Genomic DNA, 10,413 nt, shown 5'->3' with positions numbered 1-10,413 from the left:
AACCGTGAGTACGAACGATTACAATCGGCTTGAAACATGGGGGTTACCAGAGTGCTTTATACAAGAGCTAGAAAGAAGAAGAGGGGAGACAGGAGAGGAGAAGCTGTGCTAGGTGAGCTCAGCGCGGTGAATATGCCGTTGAGCGTCAAGTATATAATATGAAAGACCAGCCCTATTTCCACAACGCCTCACTACAACGGTTGTTCACAATCGCTCATCTTCCGTAGTATAGTGGTCAGTATGCAAGCTTGTCACGCTTGAGACCCGGGTTCAATTCCCGGCGGGAGAGATCCGCCAGCTGCTCAGCAGTTTCTTTTTTGCCTTTCAGTCTACTCGAGGTCAATTGGGCTAGTCGAAATATCCTTCATTTTTCGCAGTTCTTTTATGTTTCATCATTCTTTTCTTCTACATTTACGCCAATTGAACATGGGCGTTCGTCCTCGTCCTGTCCAGCTGCCGGCGACAATGCTCCGTACTCGTAGCGACAAATTGACGAAGCTCCCCGCAACGTTGGGATTCCGGCTTTTCCCAGTTCTGGACCCTGAATGACGATGGCCTCTTTGATCGGAGCTATTGCTTGACCTAACGATAGATGGTGATCCGGCTAGTGAGGACTGCCGCCTCGCCCCACTCTGAGGAGCCGATTACTGAGCTTCCAGTCCTCAATCCTCACCACAAACAGGGCTCATCGCGATTGAATGCATCAACGAACAATTCATCCTCTCATTGTGCTACGGCATCGACCATTGTCTCACTGGCACTCTTCGTACATTCGCGTGCTTGCAACCGAGTGGTAATGCGCTAAGAGCCTGAGAGCCCCAAGTGAGAGCCGCCGCTTTCATCACGCTGTTCTCATCCAGCATATGGTTTCAGCCCCTCCCTCCCTCCCGTGCCGAATTAATCACCGACGCAGCAAACCTCTTTGCCCGAGTTCCTTTGCACATGATGAGAACGATGGCCGCCCCACCAAGTGATTGATACTTAGAAGCCAAGCCCAAGCTGCTGGCCAAGCTTCCGGCAGATCAGGTCTGATCCAATCCAACCAAGACCCAAGCCGGGAACCCCCACCGCCATCCCGCGATGCCCTCGAACTGCCCAGATCGCCGCTGTGAATCAAAATGCCAAGTGACGCAAAGTACGGCGTTTTGGGTTTCGGCGGGCTTCCCCTAGTCGGCGGAGCTGCACTGGTTTCTTCGCACCAAGAGCTGCGGTGGGCGATCTGGCAAGCAAGGCAGGGTGATGGTGGGAACCCCGACTATGTGCGGGAGCATGGAATAGGGTTTGCTCTTACCATCATTGCCATTCCGTCTCAGCCCATTGCAAGCTGGTAGCACCACAAGAGAGCAGCTGCGTGAGGCCATGGCCTGTTGATGACAGCTAAGCTGACGGTCTGGGTGAGATCATCGAGTGACGTTGAGCTCATCGTATGACGTGGGAGAGGCTGACACTTGCTTAAGGCTCACGACAGGCGGGTGCCCGGGAGGCCTGGGTAAGTCGTCTCGGGGATCTATATAGGGGCCAGCTGTTGCTCGCTTGGGAGTAGAAAGATCTAGACCAAGCCATTCGACCATCATCACCGAAGCATCCTTGCAGAGACAACAACTCGAAACTCTCCTCCTTCACCTACAACGACTCACCACAACATATATCAAATCAACCAAAAGAACACACACTCATCATGCAGAAAGCAAAGGCCGCCGCTGCTAGCTTCCTCTCCAAGGATGGCAAGCACAAGACCACCGTGGACCAAGATGTCAACGCCGCCGTGACCGAGGAGCACGTCAAGCCTCATGAGCACGAGACGGTCACCACGGCCGTTGACCGTGAGGTCCACCAGGACCACCATCAGACCCGCATCCAGCCGGTCAAGGCCAAGGAGACGCTGGCCGAGACGTCTGAGCACATTATGGAGCCCACGGTGCACAAGACGTTTGAGCACAGCAACGAGGCCCAGGAGCGCCAGAAGCTCGAGCAGGAGCGCGCCGCCTTCTCCAGCTCCAGCGTCACCCACGAGACGACGCACTCGACCACCATGGCCCCGGCCATCACGGGCGAGCGCGTTCACCACCACGTCCACGAGCACATCCAGCCCGTGATCCAGAAGGAGACCATTGCACCCCACGTCGTGCACAAGACCGTCCCCATCCACGAGACGCACCACGCCGCCCCCGTCCACCACGAGGTCACCACCCTCCCCGTCAAGACCCTCGAGGAGTTCCAGGCCGGCGGCGGTACCTTTCAGGGCGAGAACATGCACGTCACCCGCGAGTACGAGGGTTGCCCCGGCCCTTACAACAAGGATCGCGAGCTGCCCACCTCCGCCCTCGGCAGCGGTCACTCCCACCAGCACCTGACTTCGTCCACTGGCGGCGGTGGCGGCGAATACACGACGAGCCGGGAGGCTGGCTTGGCTGGCACCTCCTCGTCTGGTGCTGCTGGTGCTTCCGCCGCGGACCGAACTGTGAGTTAATTTGCATTGAGCCTGAGAAAGATTGCTAACGCGTCGGACAGCCGCGCACGGGGGAGAACCTGGGTGGAACTACGTCCGGCACTTCTGCCACTGGCGAGCGCCACAAGCCCTCACTCAGGGAGAGACTTGACCCCCGCGTTGACGCTGATGGTGACGGTAAGAAGGGTGTCTTGGGTTGAAGGGCGTCTGTTATGAGCGGTTCAGCGACTTTTCAAATACCCTGAACGTCTGTGCTATCAGATAGTTGTAATGCCAGGCTGAGTTGTGTGCATTGTCTATTTGAGGAGATTTATTGCGTTTGTGATAATGCTGGGACGCACAATCTAAACATCCTCAAAAGTGTAGATAACCTGGTGATTTTATTTACATCTTCAATGTGTGCGACTGTTAAGAAACACTTTTATCTGTCCAATTTGACCTATTCCCTCCAAAAGCCGAGTCCAAGCAATGTTGAGGTAAAGTACAGGGTAGGTGATATACTCTGGTATACTGGACGCCATGCGTGATGCTGATGGCAATGTTTTGCTTAGACGTGCGGTTTGCTGACAATTAGTCTGGAAATAATAATTATTCCCTATGCAGATCCGCCTCGACCGTTTCGGAGGATGCCATCTAATTATCCCCGGCCCCTGGATGGGGGCTGTTTTCTGTCACGATCGATCAGGGGTTCGTTGGTGCACAATCGTCAATGGAAGGATGGTCCCTGCATCTGTGCGCGGGTGATCTGTCCCAACCGGTGTACTGCGATTCGCCCGCTCGCTCCCCAATGGCCCGGGTCCCTGGCGTTGGTCACATAGGTAGGAAGGATCACGACTAGCTTCACTCTCAGAATCACTTGGGTTGCGATATTGAATTTGTATTCTCCCACCAGATGGGAGTGCGCAGCCAAGTATGGCGCTTGCCCCAGGCCAAGACAAGCGATTACTGCCCTTCTCAAGTCGTGACATCATCCATACGCTCTAGAGTCTAGACTCACCCACATTGGCAGTAGCGGGCTCCCTCTTTGGTTGATGACACATCAAGCTCTTGCCTCGTTCGACCGCTAGAGGAGGCGACTTCTGCAGCCCTCAACTTTCCCCTCTCGACACCCTCAATTGAATTGGACTCGAGATGTTCCCTGGCCTTGTCGCTCGTTGCAATCGCTCACGGGTTTGAAATATCGCGGCCGCGCCATTGCAAGTTCGAAGAAACCACTTTTGGACCCCGGGACCCGCCATCTGCAGTGCGATTTGCGCCCGAAGGATTCAGATCTCAAATGTGGTCAGACACCCAAGCCACTTTGCGGTAGCTTGCGTGCAGATCCGATCCGATCCTCCCACATCGACCAGGTGGCAGCCAGGCAGCCAGGCCGGCCGGCCAACAAACACCAGGCCATGCCCGTCCCATTCAGTGCCAGCAAGGGCCTGGCCACCCGCGAGTCGCTCACTCCTCCTCGTAAAGAGGAAGAAACCTACAGCCGCAGCCATGTCTCCCAGGCGAGCATATGGAAGAGTGTGCTGACGGGCTTCCTGGCGGCCTTCCCGACCGTGCTCCTGCTGTTCCTCTTCAAGTCGTTCTCCATGTCGAAGATTTTCAGCGCGGCTTTGGCCATGCTGGTGATGACCAGGAGCACGTCCAGCTGGCGCGTCGACACACACCACCACGCGCTGCCGCCAATGTATCTCGAGGCGATGGAGGCGAACGGCGGGGAGCCGACTGGGTATCCGATGCCCTCGTGGTCCCTGGAGCAATCATTATCGTCAATGAACAAAGTGGGAACGTCGATTAGTGAGTGACTGGCGGATACTCTTTCAAGACCATCTTTGGCTAACAAGACTTCTAATGCAGGCATTCTTTCACTTTCCGTGCCCGGTGTCGCCATTGCTGGAACAGGCATGGAGGCTCGCACCTTGGCGCGTGACGTTAATGACTACTTTGGCAACGCGACAACAGAGAGCAATATTTCTGAGAGACTTGGCTTCTTCGGTGCCTTGCCGGACTGGCGCGATGTCAACGGCACTCTCGCGGAAATTGACTACCTGTACGAGACGCAGCAACTGGCGCATGGAGTCTCGGCGTCCACCTCGTATGGCGGACAACTCCTGAGCCACGACGACTTTGTGCCCATCTGGCAGCGCCTGAACGACTACCACGCCCTTGTGTTCGTGCATCCCACCAGCCTCCCGGGTGAACCAGGCTCCATTGCTGGAGCCCTGCCTGATCCCATTGTCGATTTTCCGCTGGCAACCACCCGCGCGGCAGTTGACCTCGTTCTGTCGGGGCGCTTCGGCCAGGTCCCGGACGTTGATGTGATCCTGTCTCATGCAGGAGGCACACTGCCCTACATTGGCACGCGCGTCATAGGCAGCCTCGCCATTCCCGAAGTGCGCAGCAAGGTGCAAGTCGACATTCTCCAGGCGGCGGCAGGCTTTAAGAGATTCTACCACGACCTGGCTCTCAGTTCGACCCCGGCGCAACTGAACGGGCTGCTCGACTTTACCGATCCGGACAAGATTTTGTTCGGGTCCGACTTCCCGTATGCTGCTCAGTATGCGATTGATGCGCTGGTGCTGCAGTACGAAGCCTTTGTGAGGTCGAGTCCGCGCGGCTACAAGCTCACAAACGATGTGCTGAGGCGCAATGCGCTACGGCTTTTGCAGAAGCATCAGCAGGGCAAGAAATTCGAAGAGGGGACAGCCTTTGAGGTTGTAAGTGACCTCGTGTAATGATTATGGTTTCACAGGTATATATATTTTTGTACATGAGCTGTTCAATGGACATACTTGCTTTCCAGTTGCAATGAGTCTCCCAGCTGCTTCTTGCGCCACACTCGTCGATCTGAATCACTTCAGCATGGCATGGCATGTATGACGTCTTGGGCCGCCTTTGGCGTGGAATTTGGGCTATTTGGGGAAGCATGAAGCGGCATCTCCACAATCTCCATCACTAGCAGACCAACACGAGGTGGTGCTCACTGCTCAGCCCTTCCCCGAGTCGCAGGACCCCGAAATATCTTAGCGCCCACCCGGGCGGATCCCTAGTGCCGTTCCTGCAGACACATGACGATCATGCAAGTCAGCATTTGGATTTCCTGTCGGTCCTCTTTTGGGTGTGGGTGTCTCTTATTCTTCGCTTGGCAAGCCATAGCCCAGGCCAAGACGAAGGTCCTCTCGAGAAAAGATGACATTGTGAGCCCGCATCGGCGAGCCCTATAGCTTGGCGTTGTGCGAAGACCTCTACCCTGCGTTATTCATATAAGCTGCGAGGATCACTCGCGTGAACTCGCCATGTCACTGCACCACACACATACTCAGCACTCAATTCCCCGTCCACGATGAAGTCAATTGCGTCGCTTGCCGTGTCGGCCCTCCTTCTAACCCAATCCTGGGCTGCGCCTACGAGCATCTCGAGATGCGGCGACTGGACCACGCGAGAATGGGATGCCATTGTTGTCGGAGCCGGGACAGCCGGCATCATCGTGGCTGATCGACTGAGCGAGGCGGGATTGACCACATTGCTCCTCGAGCAAGGGGGTCCTTCGTACGGCATCACTGTCGGGACAGAGAGACCAGACTGGCTCAAAGACACAAACATGAGCCGCGTCGATGTGCCTGGACTATGTAAGTGGCCAGAGAAAGCCGAGAAGACATGTGGCTGACCATTGGCAGACAAGAGCATCTTTGAGGGCAACACAAAACTCACCTGCGGCCCCGAGATCGTCTCCTCGCTCCAAGCCTGCGCCACTGGTGGTAACAGCGCCATCAATGCTGGCCTCTACTTCCAGCCACCCGCTTCGGACTGGGACGACTACCACCCCGAAGGCTGGCATAGCCGGGACGTGCAGCCGGCCATTGACCGGCTGGTCCAGCGACAGCCACCTGTCACACAGTACTCTGCTGACGGGGACTACTACCTCCAGACCGGATACGAGGCTGCCCGCGCGTGGCTCACGGAGAAAGCCGGGTACAAGGAAGTCGCGTTCGACGAGCAGCCAGATGAGAAGGAAAATGTCTTTGGAAGGCCCGTCTATAACTACATTGATGGCCAGCGTGGTGGTCCCACACGAACTTATCTGCAGTCAGCACTGAAGCGCCGCAACTTCCACCTGCAGACAGGGGCCGCTGTCGACTACATCATCCAGAAAGGTGGTAAGGCTACGGGCGTCCATGTCATGGTCGATAACCAAGAGAAGGACATTAAAGTCTCGCCCTCGGGTCGGGTCATCTCGAGCGCTGGTGCGATCCTGTCGCCCAAGCTGCTCATGTACTCTGGCATCGGGCCCAAGAATGTTCTCTCTGACCTGGCTGCTGCCTCACATACCCCTTACACCGAATCTTCGTCGTGGGTGATTAACGAGAATGTCGGCCAAGGCCTGTTTGACAACCCCAATACCTTCATTGAGCTTTCCGGCCCTAGCATTGAGTCCTACACATACAGCTACGCCGATCCCCCACAGGAGGACGAAGACAAGTTCCTGCGCTCCAGGTCCGGTCCGTATACTTTCGCGTCGCAGACTTCTGCCTTCTGGAGCTACATCGACCACGAGGATGGATCACGCACGGGTGTGCAGGGCACCATCGACTCGTCTGGCTTTTCAAAATTCACCAACAACCACACCATCACGCTCAATGTGTACGGCACATCGGGGATGCTCTCGACCGGGCGAGTCGTCCTGTCAAGTGACGGCAAGTTCATTGCCGGTCCCAGCTCGGACGTCTACTACAGCAACCCGCGCGATGCCCACGATATTGCCACCTTTATCCACTCCATCTTCCAGTCTCTGCCGGCGAGTACACCCGACTCACCTGCCGAGGATGGCTTGACGCCGCTTAATCTCCCTCAGGCATCGACGGTGGATGAGATCTACGAGTACATCACGACGCCTTCCGCCTACGCCGTCGGCGCTGTGCAACACTGGTCGAGCTCGTGCCGACTGGGGACGTGTGTGGATGGTGATACAAAAATCGTCGGCACGGAGAATGTGCATGTTGTTGATGCGTCGATTGTGTCGCCCCTGACGGTCAATCCTCAGTTTGGCATCATGGTGGCGGCGGAGAGGGGGGCAGAGAAGATTTTGAATTTGCTTGGCCTGTGAGGGAGTCTTTAATATGAAGAATGGTTTTATTTTTGTGTGGTGAGATACTGTATATACCCGAAATAGATTGTACATGATTGTTCTTTCATACTGGTCGCTTGGCTTTCAGTTTATATGCCATGAGCAAAGGGCAGACACCTTACCCCTCTGTGATAGAGAGCTCAGGTGCCTGACCGAGTACGAATAATGCTAGCAATAAGCTTGGCAAACCATTGTGTGGCGTGCCCTGCTTGCCATCCATGTCACCCACCAAGCACACTGGACTAGGCAAAATTAAGGTTAAGAACAGAGATCGATGCATTCCCGCAGTGTGAGCACTGAGCACGCTTATCTAGCAGCACAACATGCGGAAAACATGGATCAAGCTTGCGGGGAAGCCTATCCGCAGATCACTTGCCAGTTTTCGAGAACAATAGGTTGAGTGCGTCCGCATCGCAGCGCGGGGATGATAGTATTACATCTTAATTGGGTCGATCTTTGGACTGTCTTTGATTCCTTGTTGGCTGACGACCGCTTCTGGCCTCGTGACCCTGTATTCGGATTATGGGATTGCCTGTTGCTGATATCTGTCCGTGTTGGGGGGATCATGTCGATCGTGCTTGTTGGAACAATGGCACTCGCTTGCATCTGGCCAGGAGTACGGGGAGCATCCCCGAGGCTCAACATGACAACTAGCATATAAACGAGGGGTAACGCGCCGCTGCCTCTTTGATGACTTTTCAAATCAAAGACAGTCCATAGCTAGACAGGATGCGATTATTCACTGCCATCAGGCTGTTCTCACTGCTGGCTGGCACCGTCCAGACAGCCAGCACCGACACCGCCAATTGGTTCGACAAGCCGTTCGGCATGTTCCAAATCAACCTGCGAGAGATAGACGTGGACATGGACGTCAATGCCACCGCCGACTTTATCCAAGAGTATGGTGCCACAGCATGACTGCAGAGTGTCGGCGGCATACTCGCCAACTATCCGACGAAACTCGACTTCCAAATCATCAACCCTCGTCTCCAGGACCGTGCCAGCGGAGACTTGGTTCAGGACTCCCTCGATGCCGCAAGAGCACGAGGACTACGCCTCCTTGCGCGCGTCGACTTTTCCAAGGTCCAGCGTCAAGTAGCTGAAGCACACCCCGAGTGGCTCTACATCTCGCCAAACGGGACTTGGCAGAACCACACCAACGACCTGGTCTCCGTCTGCCCGTCGGACGCGTGGTATCAGGAGCGTATATTCGATATCCTGGATGAGATCACAGACTGGTACGATCTGGATGGCTTCTTCGTCAACTGGGCTGGTTTTAATGAGAACGACTACTTCCACGTGTACCATGGCGTTTGTCACTGCGCCAGCTGCAAAAAAGCCTGGGATGAGCACAAAAATGGCAAGGAGCTTCCATACGGGCCCGAGGACGCCAACTACCGCGAGTGGAAGACGTGGAGCGACGGGGTGATGGACGAGTGGACGAGACGCGTCCGAAACTTTATTGCCCAAAAGTTACCGCATGCCGGCCTCATCCTGGGCGCGAGCTCAGACATTCTCTTCTACGAGGCCAACAATGCGATTCATCGTGAGATATGGCATCACGCCACGTCGGAGACGGTCATTCGACTCAAGTCAGAGCGTCCAGATACACCCGTCCTTGTTAACTGCGCGTCGTTCCTCGACCATGCGTACCGCATCACCTCGGAAGACCCGCACCACTTTGCGCAATATCATGTGCAGGCCATCTCGAGGGGCGCTAACCCGTCGACGTACATCATTGGCGTGCCTAGCACGATACCCTGCCCGGGCTTTGAGCAGGCTGGTGAGATCATCCGCTTCCATAGGGCTAACGCGGACGTGTACTCTGGCATGCCGTCGTCCGCGTTGACAGCTCTCGTTATGCCACCGGGTTCGCAGGTCGGTGAGCCGCATTATCAGACTGAGGCGCTGTCAGAGTACAAGGGATTGTACAAGGCTATGCAGGAGCTGCACATGCCTTTTGATATTGTCGACCATCGGTATATCGTGGACATGGCTGAGACGGGCGATCTGGGTCGGTATCGAGTCATCGTTCTCCCCAGAATCGGCAGTCTGTACGACGAGGATGCCGAGGCCCTGGACACATGGGTCGCTACTGAGGGCACAGTCATCGTGACGGGCGCCATTCGCACGGATGATAACGACGTACCTCAGCTTCAGTCCCTTCCGGCTTCCAAAATGAGGGAGAATATAACAGACACGCAGGAGCTGTGATCTAGATACTTTGCTCCCGAGCAGAATCGCACAGAGGCGCACTACTACGACGGCCCCATCATCTAAATGCTCGGATCGTACAGGACCTATGAGTGGAAGAATGGCTCCACGGGTCTCTTCAAAGAGCTCGGCTATGCGCCGTTTGCGCCGCCCGAGTACATCTACGGCAATATCCAAATCGACGAGCGCGCTGTTGGAATTGGATCATACGGCAAGGGAAAGGCTGTGCTCTTCACGGCTCCTGTGGGATGGGGCTACCGGGAGACCGGCCTCAGCGTGTTTCGCGATCTTTTTGAGTTAGTTCTTTTCGAGGTCGGTGCGGAAGAACCGTTACCGTTCAACTTTGCTCCCCAGATGGAGGTGACCGTCAACACGAGCGGCAATAACGATCATACACTTAATTAATATGTCTGGCATTCGGTACCAAAACTTTGGGCAGCATGTGCCGTTGCCAGCTGGAAGTATCAAGCTTAGGGGTGGCGGGGAGGCTGTGCGTGCTTATACACTCAAGGGGAAACAGGCACTGGAGGTCGAGGATGGGGAGATTCAAGTACCGGGCATCGATCTGTTTGAGGTTGTGGTTATCGAGGGGCTGGTATATTTGAAGCTGAGAATTGTTACATCTATATCCCTC

The 10,413-nt window shown here is 55.4% G+C and overlaps 4 protein-coding genes and 1 non-coding gene across 5 annotated transcripts; all 5 read left to right on the top strand.

Moving 5' to 3' along the window:
* The first annotated feature begins 217 nt into the window (after window positions 1-217).
* Window positions 218-289, top strand: F5Z01DRAFT_t36. The gene has a single exon. It is a non-coding gene; the product is annotated as a tRNA-Asp (tRNA).
* A 953-nt stretch (window positions 290-1,242) lies between these two features.
* On the top strand, window positions 1,243-2,885 carry F5Z01DRAFT_501156 (allergen). The gene is made up of 2 exons (XM_046260280.1): window positions 1,243-2,461; window positions 2,512-2,885. Exons 1-2 carry the CDS (start codon window positions 1,679-1,681, stop codon window positions 2,647-2,649), a joined length of 921 nt encoding a protein of 306 aa, XP_046120167.1. The 5' UTR covers window positions 1,243-1,678; the 3' UTR covers window positions 2,650-2,885.
* A 1,144-nt stretch (window positions 2,886-4,029) lies between these two features.
* F5Z01DRAFT_618655 (uncharacterized protein) lies at window positions 4,030-5,175 on the top strand (the record flags this gene model as incomplete). The annotated part of the gene is made up of 2 exons (XM_046261042.1): window positions 4,030-4,237; window positions 4,298-5,175. The coding sequence occupies 2 exons, from the start codon at window positions 4,030-4,032 to the stop codon at window positions 5,173-5,175; spliced, it is 1,086 nt and encodes a 361-aa protein (XP_046120166.1).
* A 304-nt stretch (window positions 5,176-5,479) lies between these two features.
* F5Z01DRAFT_501389 (cellobiose dehydrogenase) lies at window positions 5,480-7,613 on the top strand. Its single transcript, XM_046260281.1, has 2 exons — window positions 5,480-6,069; window positions 6,118-7,613. Exons 1-2 carry the CDS (start codon window positions 5,784-5,786, stop codon window positions 7,542-7,544), a joined length of 1,713 nt encoding a protein of 570 aa, XP_046120165.1. The 5' UTR covers window positions 5,480-5,783; the 3' UTR covers window positions 7,545-7,613.
* Window positions 7,614-8,294: 681 nt separating this feature from the next.
* Window positions 8,295-10,184, top strand: F5Z01DRAFT_634567 (glycosyl hydrolase 6-domain-containing protein; the record flags this gene model as incomplete). The annotated part of the gene is made up of 3 exons (XM_046262071.1): window positions 8,295-8,464; window positions 8,492-9,775; window positions 9,863-10,184. 3 exons carry the CDS (start codon window positions 8,295-8,297, stop codon window positions 10,182-10,184), a joined length of 1,776 nt encoding a protein of 591 aa, XP_046120164.1.
* Between the last annotated feature and the right edge of the window lie 229 nt (window positions 10,185-10,413).

Source organism: Emericellopsis atlantica, assembly GCF_019669845.1.
Source record: "Emericellopsis atlantica unplaced genomic scaffold F5Z01scaffold_7, whole genome shotgun sequence".
NCBI classification, from domain to species: domain Eukaryota; kingdom Fungi; phylum Ascomycota; class Sordariomycetes; order Hypocreales; family Bionectriaceae; genus Emericellopsis; species Emericellopsis atlantica.
This window is presented reverse-complemented; position numbering and strand designations above follow the sequence as displayed.

Bases quoted from the DNA above. Each gene is read 5' to 3' on its own strand.
- F5Z01DRAFT_501156 (XM_046260280.1), top strand. From the start codon at position 1,679: ATGCAGAAAGCAAAGGCCGCCGCTGCTAGCTTCCTCTCCAAGGATGGC. The intron at 2,462-2,511 runs GTGAGTTAATTT...CGCGTCGGACAG, and splicing joins CTTCCGCCGCGGACCGAACT to CCGCGCACGGGGGAGAACCT.
- F5Z01DRAFT_501389 (XM_046260281.1), top strand. From the start codon at position 5,784: ATGAAGTCAATTGCGTCGCTTGCCGTGTCGGCCCTCCTTCTAACCCAA. The intron at 6,070-6,117 runs GTAAGTGGCCAG...GACCATTGGCAG, and splicing joins CGTCGATGTGCCTGGACTAT to ACAAGAGCATCTTTGAGGGC.